Genomic DNA, 15,972 nt, shown 5'->3' with positions numbered 1-15,972 from the left:
CCTTAGTGTCCCTGGGGCTGTTTAGAGAGATACCTTAGTGTCCCTAGGGCTGTTTAGAGAGTGGAAAGAGGAATGTTATAATGAACAATGTGTCTGTTTTAGTTGATTGTCTTTTGTGTATTTATGCTTGTCTGTATTTGACTTGTTTTATATTGTATTAGATTATTTAGTTCTATGAATATTGTATATGCAGGGATCCTTGAAAAAGAGACACTGGTCTCAATGGTGACTCCCTGCTAAAATAAAGGTCAAATTAAAGGAAATGTTTTCAAGTGAATGTCCTTTAAGGGAGTATGCGAGCACACTCGTTTGGTTTTCCTAGCCGAGCTTTGGCACCAGCCAAACTGAAGCATGTTGACGCCTTTAGCGTTAGTTGATAGTTCCAGACCCAACGGGGGGTGTCATTTCCCCCATGAGAAGTGTTAGTGCAGGCTGAATGGGCCCAGAAACAGGCATGCATCTATGACACAGGGAACCTCCCTTCTTACCCTGGAAACTTCATACTCCATTCTGTTTTTACCATTACACTGCCCCGCCGTGTGTGTGTGTTCATTGTGTGTGTGTGTGTGTGTGTGTGTGTCTGTGTGCATGTGTCTGTATGTGATTCTGTGTGTTTGTGTGTGTGTCTGTGTGTGTGAGATGAAGGTGGCTGAGAGTGACCACAAGCTGGCAGGGCACAGCTCTGTTGGTAACTGGTAAGGCTGGTGTTTGTGAGTCAGTCCCCATACAGTACATACAGCAGGCAGTGGGCAGGCAGGCAGGGCATTAGCAGCAGTCATGGCCGGGCTTATCTCCAGCAGCACAGACTAGCAGCCTTAGCCCTCAGCCTCCACTGGATGTGACCACGGTGTTTGGGGCTGTAAAATAAGGTAAAATAAGCAGTGATTCTGCATCTAGCAAGTTTCTAAATTGTTAAATATTTATTTGCTTAGCCAAATAACGTATAACTTTTCACATTTGAGATTTGTTGTCACGCCCTGACCTTAGAGAGCTTTTTTATTCTCTATTTTGGTTAGGTCAGGGTGTGACTAGGTTGGGTACTCTAGTTTTTGTATTTCTATGTTGGCCTGGTATGGTTCCCAATCAGAGGCAACTGTCTATCGTTGTCTCTGATTGAGGATCATGTTTAGGCAGCCTTTTTTCCACCGGTTGTGTGTGGGATCTTGATTTTGTATTGTTGCTTTTTAGCCCTACAAATCTGTACGTTACGTTTGTTACTCTTTCTTGTTTTGTGCCGGTTATCATAAATAAAAATGATTAACCTACCCCACGCTGCATCTTGGTCCGACCACCCTTCCAACAACGATCGTTACATTTGTCATGTTTTTTTTCTGTAATTTGGCTGTATTGCAATATGCAGTGGTCAATATCATTTTCCCTTTCCTCATGCTGGTAGCCTGGTACAGTAGGCCTGCTCTGCCTTATGGACCAGACAGCAGAAAGTACATGTCGGTCTGATGATCATAAAATCTCCTGGATATCTGAAATACTTGATTAATATTGTTTACATGATATGGAACACATATTTGAGTAAGAAGAAAACACAACCATGAATTCTACAGAGTGATGTTACACGCAAAGTATGTTACGTAAAGAAACAGAAACATCCATGTAAAAAAATAAATATATATCCCCCTTTAAGGCCCAATAAACCCACTGGTTTGTCACTAGTAGCATTTGTTCTCCTTCCACCATCTACCCTTTCTCTCTGTGGCCCAGAGCCGATCTACCCTTTCTCCCTGAGGCCCAGAGCCCCTCTACCCTCTCTCTTTGAGGCCCAGAGCCCCTCTACTCTCTCTCTCTCCCTGAGGCCCAGAGCCCCTCTACCCTTTCTCTCTGAGGCCCAGAGCCGATCTACCCTCTCTCGCTGAGGCCCAGAGCCCCTCTACCCTCTCTCTCTCTGAGGCCCAGAGCACCTCTACCCTCTCTCTCTCTTGAGGCCCAGAGCGATCTACCCTCATCTCTCTTTGGAGGCCCCAGAAGCACCTCTACTTTCTCTCTCTGAAGCCCAGAGCCCCTCTACCCTCTCTCTTTGAGGCCCAGAGCCCCTCTACTCTCTCTCTCCCTGAGGCCCAGAGCACCTCTACTTTCTCTCTCTGAGGCCCAGAGCTCCTCTACTCTCTCTCTCCCTGAGGCCCAGAGCCCCTCTACTCTCTCTCTCTCTGAGGCCCAGAGCCCCTCTATTCTCTCTGGTGCCCAGAGCCCCTTTTTCTCTCTCTGAGGCCCACACCCTTTCTCCCACATGAAGGACTACTCAGGGGACACCTGGGTAACTCACTGTGACCACGGCCCCTTTTGGAGCACAGCAGTCTTTTAAAAACTGAGCACTCCCTTCTGACAATTGGACAGCACTGTCTGGGGGATGCATATTTGAAAAGGGATGGTAGAAAAAAGCATTTGTATTAACAGTCTTGAACAGTTCCTCTCATTGGAGCAAATACTATGTCATACCGGCATCACTTTTGTCTGTTGATTGTCCTCTGTCTGAACTTGTGCATGCATACATGGCCTATACCAGTAATGCTGAAGTCCTAACCACTGCAAGTGTACTGTAGAGAGAGAGAACACCAGGCTCCCAGAGAGAGAGAGAGGGAGAAGGGAAGTAACTGCACCAGACAGCCAGACAGACCTGCAAATCACAGCTGTAGTAATGTGGGCATACAATACAAGGTGCTCGAGGAGAGGAATTCAGCACTGTGGACAGCACCTAGCTACAGTACTCTCCTCTCCCCACTCGGCCTGGAATCACAGCACTGCACACTTGGAGGCTGTCCTTGAGGACTTGTGGTCTGATGCTGTGACCACCTTCTTACCAATGTGCAGGAGGGACCGGAGGTAGGAGGGAGGGACGCCTGGGAGGTCTTGCCTGGACGATTGTGCCTGATTTCCTTATCTAGAGATCATCAAGTCAAAATAAAGCAACAAGGTCATAGTAAACAAGCTTCTATGACGTTCTATTGTCATCGCTGTAATTCTACAATTATTTAACGTCCCTAACCTCTCTACCTCTTCTCAGGTAGCCGGGAAGCTGCGTTCACGTACGCCATCACGGCCGCCGGCGTAGCCCATGCCATCACGGCGGCGTGTAGCCAGGGAAACCTGAGCCAGTGTGGCTGTGACCGGGAGAAGCAGGGTTACTATAACCAGGAAGAGGGCTGGAAGTGGGGAGGCTGTTCGGCAGACATCAAGTACGGCGTTGAGTTCTCCAGGAGGTTCGTGGATGCCCGCGAGATCAAGAAGACCACGCGCCGGCTGATGAACCTCCACAACAATGAGGCAGGGAGAAAGGTAAACAACCACATAGAAGAAATACATCTTTATCTTTTTAGATCGGTATGTGTCTATGTGTGTGTGTGTGTGTGTGTGTGTGTGTGTGTGTGTGTGTGTGTGTGTGTGTGTGTGTGTGTGTAATTTGTGTGTGCGCACCGCTCGTTGCATTCGTGTATTTGTGGTTTGTGTGTGTGCACGCGCATCCATGTGTAAACACCCCAGCCCAGATAAAGAATGGAACCTACAGAGTGGTGGCGGCAACCCCTAAATGGGGGTCGTGCTGATTGACAGTTAGCCTCTCAGCAGCCTGTTTTGCTTTAGCTCAATTACAGGGTTTTTTCCTACTATAACGTGGGGTGTTTTTCTCTTGGAGATCTGGCACACTTCTCCTGTGGTGGTGGTGGTGGTGGTGGTGGTGGTGGTGTGGTCCTGGGTTATGTTTGTTTGTTATTAGTCATCCCAGAACAAAGAACAACATGAATCATAACAGAGAGACAGCGAGAGCAAGAAAGTGAGAGAAAGAGTGAGAGAGCAAGAGCGAGTAAGAGAGAGCATGCCTGCCTGGGCTTCTCTGGCGTTCTGGTGACAAATGGATCTAATGAATAAGTCCAGGGTTTAATCGTGTGTTCGCTGGGAAAGCGGAGCGCGGACGGCAGCCGGCTGCCAGATGGAGTTCTGCCATGGCCCTCCATCCAGCCCTTTCATGGAATTATGAAGTGTAAAGTCAGGAACAGGATATTATTGCTGGTCTTTCAGCCGTACCAAAAACACAGCACTGCCATTTCACTGCGCCCATTCAGTTTCTGAAAGCACAGCGACAATGCCGGAGTTAACGCAGGCAGACTGATATGAGGGGATCGTAGTCAGATGACCTGTCTGAGTCTGAGTTAAGCCTGGCAGAGGTTTGGTACAGAGGATGGGATTCAATCAAACACACGCTGGGGAAACAGGGCGTTGTGAGGGATCAGTACATTTTTAAGTGCAATCTGTTGATTAACGAGACAATGGGGAAACTCAGCTAAACACATTTTTTTGTTTGAAAAGATGCATTTTCACAGCACAGGAATAATGTGATTTTCTTCACAGTGTTTGTGGTTTGATTGATGCTGGCCCGAGACTACTACTCTACCACTACAAAGATCGCTCTGCATCTAGAACATTCCGACACAAACACTGTAGGCTCCAGTTCTGTGAATCCCAAATAAATACAGACAAACCCATGGAATGATTTAGTCTCTCTGTATACTGGGATCCAGTGAGTTTGACAAATCTGGTCATATCTGACTAATTGGTAGCAGACAAGGTTTTGATGGACACAGTGTAAAGTAAATGTTTTCAACCATTCAGTAATTCGGTTTCACACAGACATTCATTGTGGTTTATACCACCATATATTTTGGGAAATCCTCYTTCTGAATCATCATCTGTAACGAGATTGTCGGTTGACCCTCAAGTATTCTATGTACCTTCTCCCCACGCTTTCAATCGAATATCTGCTAATGAGGGATTTCAAAACACATACAGTGTCAATGTAAGAATCAGGCAGCATTTATTAATCCATAACTCTGTGTACATTGTGTACATTGTGGAAGTGTCTGACAGAAACGATGACTATTGCTGGCAAGTCGTGATGCCAGGAAAAAAACTGCTCTGGAAAAATGCCCTGCCAACAAAACTGAACATCTTATATAACGAATACATACTTGGTTCTTACAAGTAGAAGTACCCAGTTAGGTTGGAAGAGTCATGTTAGGACTACTATATGTATCCCATGTCCTATACAAGCGCCACAGTCTGTTTTTTCTCAATGACTCAATGACATCCACTCTATTCTCCACAGAATACAGCACGTACTGTAGTGACAGAATGCAGATTTACAGTAGGTAAGTAGAGGCCTGTTGTAGAATAAGGATTGACTTGGTCCTGACACTAAACTGCTGAGCACATCACACAATATTTCCCAGATGCCCTAGGATTAGGCATTTAAGAGGAGTTCTCTGCTACACTGTTTGCCACATGTCAGAGATGAGCTTGGTAATGAATGGGTACCAGTGCATTTTGAAACGATTCCGTTTCTAAGATATATGTCTGCTATCTGAACATGTAAGAGTGTTTTGATTTAAGATAAGAGGCCTTGAAGTGTTGATTTGGATGATCTGTTTTATTGTGACATCCAATATTTAATACTTCTTTCATTCAAACGTCATGTTTCTTTAGTTAATTAACCAAACCATGATCCCAGCATACACGCTGATCCAGATGCAAACAGTTAATAATCATCTGTTGAGTATTGTCACGCCCTGACCTTAGTGTTCTTTGTTTTCTTTATTATTTTGGTTAGGTCAGGGTGTGACATGGGGTGGTTTGTTTKGTTTTTGTCATGTCTAGGGGTTTTTGTATGTCTATGGGTTTTTGACTAGTCTAGGTAGTTATATGTCTATGGTTGCCTAGATTGGTTCTCAATTAGAGGCAGCTGTTTATCGTTGTCTCTGACTGGGAACCATATTTAGGCAGCCATATTCCTTTGGGTATTTCGTGGGTGATTGTCTATGTGTTAGTTGCCTGTCGCTGCACTTTTCATATATAGCTTCACGTTCGTTTTGTAAGTTTGTTTAAGTGTTCTTCGTTTCATTAAATGAGAAGATGTGTTCATCCCACGCTGCGCCTTGGTCTCATCCATACAACGAACGTGACAAGTATGCCGTATCTGCAACYCATTAAATAGCTGAATGATCCACATTTAACTCAAGCGTAATGGTGTATGGTTATATGAGATTTATATTTATTTTCCCTTGCTATTGATGTAGTCTTCAGGAAGGTAGGGATAATTATATGGTTGAATATTACCAGTAAGTGCATTTTCCCCTGTTTTTGACATATAGCTGGCATCAGTGTCCCTCTTAGAATGTCAGATATGCCTGGTTTGGTCTACTTCATAGGGAACAGTCACTCTACGCCAGATTGTGAATGTTTGACCCTCAGATGTAAATGGTTGTGGCACAACGCACAAAACAAACAACCAGTGTGAATTCAGATCAAACACAACTCTCTATTCTATAACACAATATACTCAAATACTTTCAAATCAAAACATCTGTCTTTGGAATGGCACGCATCTGTCATTGTGAACATCCGTTTCCACTTACAGGGACTCCTCCATACAAAGAGTGCATTCACCAACCGTCTGCTGAAAACTCTTTGTTATTCATTAATAAACACAATATTGAACTCAAATAAATATGTCCTCTGCACTCAGAATGTTTCTTGGTCTCTCTAAAGAATTTACACTGAGTGTACAAAACATTAGGAACACCTTATCTTTCCATGACATAGACTGACCAGGTGAATCCAGGTGAAAGTTATGATCCCTTATTGATGTCACCTGTTAAATTAACTTCAATCAAATCAAATCAAAATGTTATTGGCCACACATATTTAGCAGATGTTATTGCGGTTGTAGCGAAATGCTTGTGTTCCTAGTTCCAACAGTGCAGTAGTATCTAACAATTCACAACAATACACACAAATCTAAAAGTAAATGAATGGAATTAGGAAATAAATAAATATTAGATCGAGCAATGTCGGAGTAGCATTGACTAAAATACAGTAGAATAGAATAGAGTATATACATATGAGATGAGAAAAGCAGTATGTAAACATTATTTAAACATTATTGAAGTGACTAGTGTTCCATTATTAAAGTGGCCAATGATTCCAAGTCTATGTATATAGGGCAGCAGCCTCTAAGGTGCAGGGTTGTGTAACCGGGTGGAAGCCAGCTAGTGATGGCCATTTAACAGACTGATGTCCTTTGAGATAGATCAGTGTAGATGAATGAGAGGAGACAAGTTAAAGAAGGATTTTTAAGCTTTGAGACAATTGAGACATGGATTGTGTATGTGTGCCATTCAGAGGGTGAATGGGCAAGACAAAAGATTTAGTGCCTTTGAAGGGGGTATGGTAGTAGGTGCCAGGCGCACCGGTTTCAGTGTGTCAAGAACTGCAATGCTGCTGGGTTTATCACGCGCAACAGTTTCCCGTGTGTATCAAGAATGGTCCACTACCCAAAGAAAATTCAGCCAACTTGATACAACTGTGGGAAGAATTGGAGTCAACATGGGCCAGCATCCCTGTGGAACACATTCGACACCTTGCTTATAGAGTCCATGCCCCGACGAATTGAGGCTGTTCTGAGGGCAAAAGGGGGTGCAACTCAATATTAGGAAGGTGCTAATGTTCCTAATGTATATGTAACACGGAACCCAAACCGGCTGCGCGCATGCGCCATCATGCGCTATCGTGCATACATTTATTTTGTCCCCCTACACCAAACGCGATCACGACACGCAGGTTAAAATATCAAAACAAACTCTGAACCAATGACATTAATTTGGGGACAGGTCGAAAAGTATTAAACATGTATGGCAATTTAGCTAGTTAGCTTGCACTTGCTAGCTAATTTGTCCTATTTAGCTAGCTTGCTGTTGCTAGCTAATTTGTCCTGGGATATAAACATTGAGTTGTTATTTTACCTGAGATGCACAAGGTCCTCTACTCCGACAATTAATCCACACATAAAACGGCCAACCAAATCGTTTCTAGTCAGCTCTCCTCCTTCCAGGCGTTTTCATCTTTGAACTTATATGGTGATCGCATCTACACTTTCATAGTATTACCACGACAACCGGCAAAACCGTTAGTCTTTCAATCACCCACGTGGGTATAACCAATGAGGAGATGGCACGTGGGTACGTGTTTCTATAAACCAATGAGGAGATGGGAGAGGCAGGACTTGCASCGCGATCTGCGTCAGAAATAGAAAGGTGTTCTATTTTAGCCCTTGGCATCGCAGACGCTCGTTGGCGCGCGCGAGCAGTGTGGGTGCAATAATTGAATAACATGGATTTCTAAATTTATTTTGCGACACTCGCGCACGCGACGTGTCCGGTCTGGTCAGCATGTAACACTGAAGAGAAAACAAAGCATTGGTGTGAACTGTGAAGTTGACGTTATATCAGAGAAATACCATCCATAGAGCAATACCATCCAAATGTCTATTCAATCAATGAAATTGGCAGCAATTTCAACAAAAATAAATCAATATATTTTTATTTTACATGTTTCAAAAACAACAGCTGTACACTAACAGTGAAATACTATATATATATTTATAAACTGGGTGGTTCCAGTCCTGAATGCTGATTGGCTGACAGCCGTGGTATATGAGACCGTATACCATGGGTATGACAAAACATTTATTTTTACAGCTCTAATTACTTTAGTAACCAGTTTATAATAGCAATAAGGCACCTCGGGGTTTGTGGTATATGGCCAATATACCATACCCCCTCAGGCCTTGTTGCTTAAATATATATACAGTATATACAGTGGGGAGAACAAGTATTTGATACACTGCCGATTTTGCAGGTTTTCCTACTTACAAAGCATGTAGAGGTCTGTAATTMTATCATAGGTACACTTCAACTGTGAGAGACGGAATCTAAAACAAAAATCCAGAAAATCAGATTGTATGATTTTTAAGTAATTAATTTGCATTTTATTGCATGACATAAGTATTTGATACATCAGAAAAGCAGAACTTAATATTTGGTACAGAAACCTTTGTTTGCAATTACAGAGATCATACGTTTCCTGTAGTTCTTGACCAGGTTTGCACACACTGCAGCATGGATTTTGGCCCACTCCTCCATACAGACCTTCTCCAGATCCTTCAGGTTTCGCGGCTGTCGCTGGGCAATACGGACTTTCAGCTCCCTCCAAAGATTTTCTATTGGGTTCAGGTCTGGAGACTGGCTAGGCCACTCCAGGACCTTGAGATGCTTCTTACGGAGCCACTGCAAAATCGACAGTGTATCAAATACTTGTTCTCCCCACTGTATATACAGTTGAAGTCAGAAGTTTACATCCTGACATTTAATCCAAGTAAAAATTGCCTGTCTTAGGTCAGTTTGGATCACCACTTTATTTTAAGAATGCGAAATGTCAGAATAATAGTAGAGAGAATTATTTATTTTAGCTTTTATTTCTTTCATCACAGTCCCAGTGGGTCAGAAGTTTACATACACTCAATTAGTATTTGGTAGCATTGCCTTTAAATTGTTTAACTTTGGTCAAACGTTTCGGGTAGCCTTCCACAAGCTTCCCACAATAAGTTGGGAGAATTTTGGCCCATTCCTCCTGACAGAGCTGGTGTAACTGAGTCAGGTTTGTAGGCCTCCCAAGGACGAACCAGACTTGTGGAGGTCTACAATTGTTTTTTTGAGGACTTGGCTGATTTCTTTTGATTTTCCAATGATGTCAAGCAAATTACTGAGTTTGAAGGTAGGCCTTGAAATACATCCACAGGTACACCTCCAATTGACTCAAATTATGTCAATTAGCCTATCAGAAGCTTCTAAAACCATGACATAATTTTCTGGAATTTTCCAAGCTGTTTAAAGGCACAGTCAACTTAGTGTATGTAAACGTCTGACACACTGGAATTGTGATACAGTGAATTATGAGTGAAATAATCTGTCTGTAAACAATTGTTGGAAAAATTACTTGTGTCATGCACAAAGTAGATGTCCTAACTGACTTGCCAAAACTATAGTTTGTTAACAAGACATTTGTAGGGTGGTTGAAAAACGAGTTTTAATGACTCCAACCTAAGTGTATGTAAACTTCTGACTTCAACTGTATATACAGTACCAGTCAAAAGTTTGGACCCACCTACTCATTCTTTATTTTTACTATAGAATCATAGTGGAGACATCAAAACTATGAAATAACACATATTGAATCCTGTAGTCATCCAAAAACTTTTAAACAAATCTAAATATATTTTATATTTGAGATTCTTGAAAGTACCCAACCTTTGCCTTGATGACAACTTTGCACACTCTTGGCATTCTGTCAACCAGCTTCATGAGGTAGTCATCTGGAATGCTTTTCCAGCAGTCATGAAGGAGTTCCCACATAGCTGAGCACTTGTTGCCTGCTTTTCCTTCACTCTGCGGTCCAACTCATCCCAAACCATCTCAATTGGGTTGAGGTCGGGTGATTGTGGAGGCCATGCAGCACTTCATCACTCTCCTTCTTGGTCAAATAGCCCTTACATAGCCTGGAGGTGTGTTTTGGGTCATTGTCCTGTTGAAAAACAAATGATAGTCCCACTAAGCGCAAACCAGATGGGATGGCGTATCGCTGCAGAATGCAGTGGTAGCCATGCTGGTTAAGTGCGGCTTGAATTTTAAATAAATCACTGACGGTGTCACGAGCAAAGCACCCCCACACCATCACACCTCCTCCTCCATGATTCACAGTGGGAACCACACATGCAGACCCGTTCACCTACTCTGCGTCTCACAAAGACATGGCGGTTGGAACCAAAAATCTCAAATTTGGACCAAAGGACAGATTTTCCAAATTTGAACCAAGGACAGATTTCCACCGGTCTAATGTCCATTGCTCGTGTTTCTTGGCCCAAGAAGGTCTCTTCTTCTTATTGGTGTCGGGTCTTATAATAATGATGGACTGTCATTTCTCTTTGCTAATTTTTAGCTGTTCTTGACATAATATGGACTTGGTCTTTCTTCTGTATACCATCCCTACCTTGTCACAACAGAACTGATAGGCTCTAACACATTAAGAAGGAAATAAATTCCACAAATTAACTTTTAACAAGGCACACCTGTTAATTGAAATGCATTCCAGGTGACTCCCTCATGAAGCTGGTTGAGATAATGCCAAGAGTGTGCAAAGCTTTCATCAAGGCAACGGGTGGCTACTTTGAAGAATCTCAAATATAAAATATATATTGATTTGTGTAACACTTTTTTGGTTACTACATGATTCCATATGTGTTATTTCATAGTTTTGATGTTTTCACTATTATTCTACAATGTAGAAAATAGTAAAAAATAAAGAAAATCCCTTGAATGAGTAGGTGTGTCCAAACTCTTGACTGGTTCTGTATATTTATATATATATATATATGCAATTTCTCGCATGGAATAGCCTTCATTTCTCAGAACAAGAATAGACTGCCGAGTTTCAGAAGAAAGGTCTTTGTTTCTGGCCATTTTTAGCCTGTAATTGAACCCACAAATGCTGATGCTCCAGATACTCAACTAGTCTAAAGAAGGCTAGTGTTATTGCTTCTTTAATCAGGACAACAGTTTTCAGCTGTGCTAACATAATTGCAAAAATGTTTTCTAATGATCAATTAGCCTTTTAAAATGATAAACTTGGATTAGCTAACACAACTTGCCATTGGAACACAGAAGTGATGGTTGCTGATAATGGGCCTCTGTACGCCTATGTAGATAATCCATTAAATATCAGCCGTTTCCAGCTACAAGTCATTTACAACATTAATAATGTCTACACTGTATTTCTGATCAATTTGATGTTATTTTAATGGACAATTTTTTTTATTTTCTTTCAAAAACAGGGACATTTCTAAGTGACCTCAAACTTTTGAACGATAGTCTATATAGTGTAATTTTGCCACAGTGCTATGGTGTATACTGTACTTAGACATTAGTTAACAGTGCTCCAAATACATCACAGACAACAGTTGTCTTTTGGTCCATGCAACAGTGTGGTATCGCTCCATGTTTTGACACTTTTAATTAAAGAATATTAAAAGACTGTTAGAGACATTGAAACTTTATGCTTTCACGTATTCTCAGACTAAAAATTGGTTCATGATTGTTATCTGAGTATGTCCTTTTTAAAGTGTCAGGGAAGACTTTGGACCAGTGTGATTCATTAGTATCATTAAATGTTCTCGTACTTTTTAAAAAGAAACATCATCAGTGTTACCAAGCCAATAGAGGATTGTTGGACAGCATCCTGTCACGTTTTCACCTTGCATTTGGTTTAGGAGTTCAGTAGTTATTGCCAAACGCACTAAAATAATATCCTATCAAAGTACAACTGTTGACTCAAGAGGTAATTCGTAGGGAGTTTTTAGAAAAGTGTGGCGGTTCACCAACYTTTGAGAACAGCTTGGTCTTGTCTAATGTTCTTTTATTATAGAAAAAATATATATTATCCAAGGACCATCTTTTCTCACTGACCTTCTGTGGATTGTTTTTTCCATCATTCATTCAGCAGCAGAGCTAGCTAGCAACCTCTTCACCCTTTGGGTTTCTTTTGGTTTCTCTTTCCACCCAAGTCAGGTCATCTCTGTATTTCAACACTGGGCCTACKCCAGTAAAACAATGTCATGTATGACTCTCTCTCCCTGTTTGTCCATGTAATGTTCAGCAATGTAATCTAACACCATGTAACCTCCCCTATCCCTGTGTGTCCATGCAGGTCCTGGAGGAGCGGATGAAGTTGGAGTGTAAGTGTCATGGCGTGTCAGGCTCCTGCACCACCAAAACCTGCTGGACGACCCTGCCCAAGTTCCGAGAGATCGGCTATGTCCTGAAAGACAAGTACAACCAGGCGGTTCACGTGGAGGTGGTCCGGGCCAGCCGACTACGCCAGCCCACCTTCCTCAAGGTGAAGAAGACCCAGGGCTACCGCAAGCCCATGGAGACCGACCTCGTCTACATCGAGAGGTCGCCCAACTACTGCGAGGAGGACGCAGCCACGGGGAGCGTTGGCACCCAGGGGAGGCTGTGTAACCGCACCTCGCCCCACACGGACGGCTGTGACCTCATGTGCTGTGGCCGGGGCTACAACACGCACCAGTACACCAAAGTGTGGCAGTGCAACTGTAAGTTCCAGTGGTGCTGCTTCGTCAAGTGCAACACATGCAGCGAGAGGACGGAGGTGTTTACCTGCAAATAAAGGGGCATGACATAACGGACCTACAGTACGGTACTATAATTGGGAGGGGCGTGGCAGGACTAGCTGGATGACAAGGAAGACCCCCAGAGAAAAGAGAAAAGGACATGTCTTGGAATAGTGAGAGATTTAAAAATAAAAAGGAATGGAATGTTCAATATCAGCTCTTCATGGCATCGTTTTGCACAGCAGAATCTATATGAGCTTTTTAAAAGAAAAGTGAGGGCTAAATATCAATAGGTAATAATACTAAAATCTTTGACTGACTGAGACAGAATAATGTGTGATCACGTACTGATGTAAAAGTTAGGACTACAGGAAGCAAAAGGTGCCTGGATGGGAACTGTGCATTGCACTCTGGAATTTTTTGATTTTTTTTTCACAGAATGGATTCTTCATGGAACAGAAAGACAGACTCTGGAGATGTGGTAGAAAAGGACAGTAACTGTTAAGGGATGAGACAGTCCTGAGACTCTAAAAGTCTTTTAGTGAGAACTTAGAGTTTTACTTTCTTTTTCCACAGAGGGAGAGCTCAGAGGTGAATATTTGAGCCCCCAAACTGGAGGTGTATCTTTTTGGAGCTGTGTAGACATGAAGAACGCTGTGTAAGTGTGGTGCCTTGGGGCACATTGAAAGTGGAGAAGTCTCTATAGTAAGCCCTCTGCTGCCAACTGGAATACGGTGGAGTATGTTAGTTTTCCAGTCACACTGGAACTGTCTGTTTGAACACTGAAAATAAATTGTTTATTTATGTTATAGTATCTTAAAACAAAGCACTAACGGGTAGAAATGTATTTTTTTGTACTAAGTGTAAAAATTACTTTTTAGAAAACTCTGACTGAAGATAATGCGTGTCTTTTAGAATATGGCCCCATCCCACTATCAATCCCCCTTTTTCTAAAATGGTTTCATTGCTACTGGTGTGTTGACTACATAAAACATCAACAATACAGGGTATTTCACATCACAATCAATCACATTGGTTATATTTTGCTGTAGCATAGCTTTTGTTTGCAGTCATTTATGCAGCAGACGTTAGGCCTACATCCTGTCTGGGTTATTTAGCATAGACAGTCGCAAGAGAACTAATCTCTTAACCGCAAAGATCCTTCCTCAATTATTTAAACATGATGTTTCTGGATGTATTGTAGAGTGGTACACTGATATTAGTTTCTATTCAGAAACGACCAAAATTAAAAAGAAATAATCTCCCATTTGACTGCTTTTTGAAATTTATTGCAAAGAAAAACAAGACTGAGAATCAAAGAAAAACAAGACTGATAGTCAYTGAGTGAAGTCTGCTGGTCGTGAGAGGAAATGTTAGGTTTTAGCCAACAGTTTCGGTAATTCACTGCATCCAAAGCTGTGTTGGCATTCTCATCTGTATTCATTGGTTGTGGTTATACTATACCAAGTGTCGGGCTATGTAGAGTTTCATTGACATAAACCATCAGTATACACCACTGATCAAAAACAGTCATTATTTTCAGCATCTTTTCGTCATGCTTAAAGCTAGAATACTTAGTTGCAACATCCATTTTTGGACTTATAAACTAATGGTATATACCCATTGATTTTTGAAGAATATAACTTGTAAATGCCTCATGAGCTCATCCTATCAGAACCCCAAATATAAGCCTGTTTTACTCCAATGTTTGTAAACAACGTAACCAAACACTGTACAGCCTTAAAACATGATTGAAACTATAATTTTGATATCAGGGATGGTCAGTCATTGCATCCATAGCTCTGTCTATGAATTTGAGAGTGGTTACATTTCTCCAGGCCCATCCCTCAACTTTTTCCCAAAACAGAAGCGGGTGTCCACTTTGGTATAGTTTCAACAGTCGATTCTAGCTTTAACCTTCATATGTTGATAAGAGAATATTTGCTTTCTGCTTATTTGAGATTATGATGACCCAGGGTTTACCTGTRAGATGGGCCAGTTTCTTTCTTGGCTCATTTTCTTGGTTTTCATAAGATAGACAGATCTGTCATCATAGGTTGTGCATATTGAATAATATTCACTCAATTTAGGTGAAGGTGCTGTTTTATGATGGTAATGATGTAAATCTAGTCCTTAATAGTTTTCAACTATGCTATCAATGTAAGTGCTACTCCAATGCAATACTAGTGTAATTAACTGGATAGTCTGCTGACTAAAGCTAACTATTTAATGTCATCTAGAGCTGTAGCTGAGGAACGCTCAACTCTGTTCTCTTATCCGCTTATATCCGTCTCGATATAAGAGAACGGAGTTGAGTGTTCCTCAGCTACTAGAGGTGCAGGTGTATAAAATTAATATGTTCTAATTTTGATTAGTACCACCGCAGGCCTGTTGCTATTTCTAGATACAGTATGAACTCAGCAACAAGGGGACAAAAGCGTGAAAATGATCCAAACCATCTCTCAGACAGTTTCTCATAATATTACTAATACACATTTAGCGACACCAAAACAAACAATATGAAAAACTCATCCTGAATCAGTTATTTCAAACCTCTTTGGCAGAAGACCATACAGTTGAAGTCGGAAGTTTACGTACACTTAGGTTGGAGTCAATAAAACTCGTTTTTCAACCACCTCACGCATTTCTTGTTAACAAACTATAGTTTTGGCAAGTCGGTTAGGACATCTACTTTGTGACACATGACACATGACACAAGTAATTTTTCCAACAATTGTTTACAAACAGATTATTTCACTTATAATTCATTGTATCGCAATTCCAGTGGGTTAGAAGTTTACATACACTAAGTTGACTATGTCTTTAAACAGCTTGGAAAATTCCAGAAAATGGTGTCATGGCTTTAGAAGCTTCTGATCGGCTAATTTACATAATTTGAGTCAATTGGAGATGTACCTGTGGATGTATTTCAAGTCCTACCTTCAAACTCA

The 15,972-nt window shown here is 41.7% G+C and overlaps 1 protein-coding gene across 1 annotated transcript; it reads left to right on the top strand.

Moving 5' to 3' along the window:
- The first annotated feature begins 639 nt into the window (after positions 1-639).
- LOC111971797 (protein Wnt-7b) lies at positions 640-13,165 on the top strand. Its single transcript, XM_070446344.1, has 3 exons — positions 640-688; positions 3,017-3,288; positions 12,598-13,165. Exons 1-3 carry the CDS (start codon positions 640-642, stop codon positions 13,075-13,077), a joined length of 801 nt encoding a protein of 266 aa, XP_070302445.1. The 3' UTR covers positions 13,078-13,165.
- Positions 13,166-15,972: the final 2,807 nt, after the last annotated feature.

Source organism: Salvelinus sp. IW2-2015, linkage group LG13 (genome assembly GCF_002910315.2).
Source record: "Salvelinus sp. IW2-2015 linkage group LG13, ASM291031v2, whole genome shotgun sequence".
NCBI classification, from domain to species: domain Eukaryota; kingdom Metazoa; phylum Chordata; class Actinopteri; order Salmoniformes; family Salmonidae; genus Salvelinus; species Salvelinus sp. IW2-2015.
Note: the sequence above shows the minus strand (reverse complement) of the source record. Positions and strands in the feature narration are given on the sequence as shown.

Bases quoted from the DNA above. Each gene is read 5' to 3' on its own strand.
- LOC111971797 (XM_070446344.1), top strand. From the start codon at position 640: ATGAAGGTGGCTGAGAGTGACCACAAGCTGGCAGGGCACAGCTCTGTT. The intron at 689-3,016 runs GTAACTGGTAAG...ACCTCTTCTCAG, and splicing joins GGCAGGGCACAGCTCTGTTG to GTAGCCGGGAAGCTGCGTTC. The intron at 3,289-12,597 runs GTAAACAACCAC...GTGTCCATGCAG, and splicing joins ACAATGAGGCAGGGAGAAAG to GTCCTGGAGGAGCGGATGAA.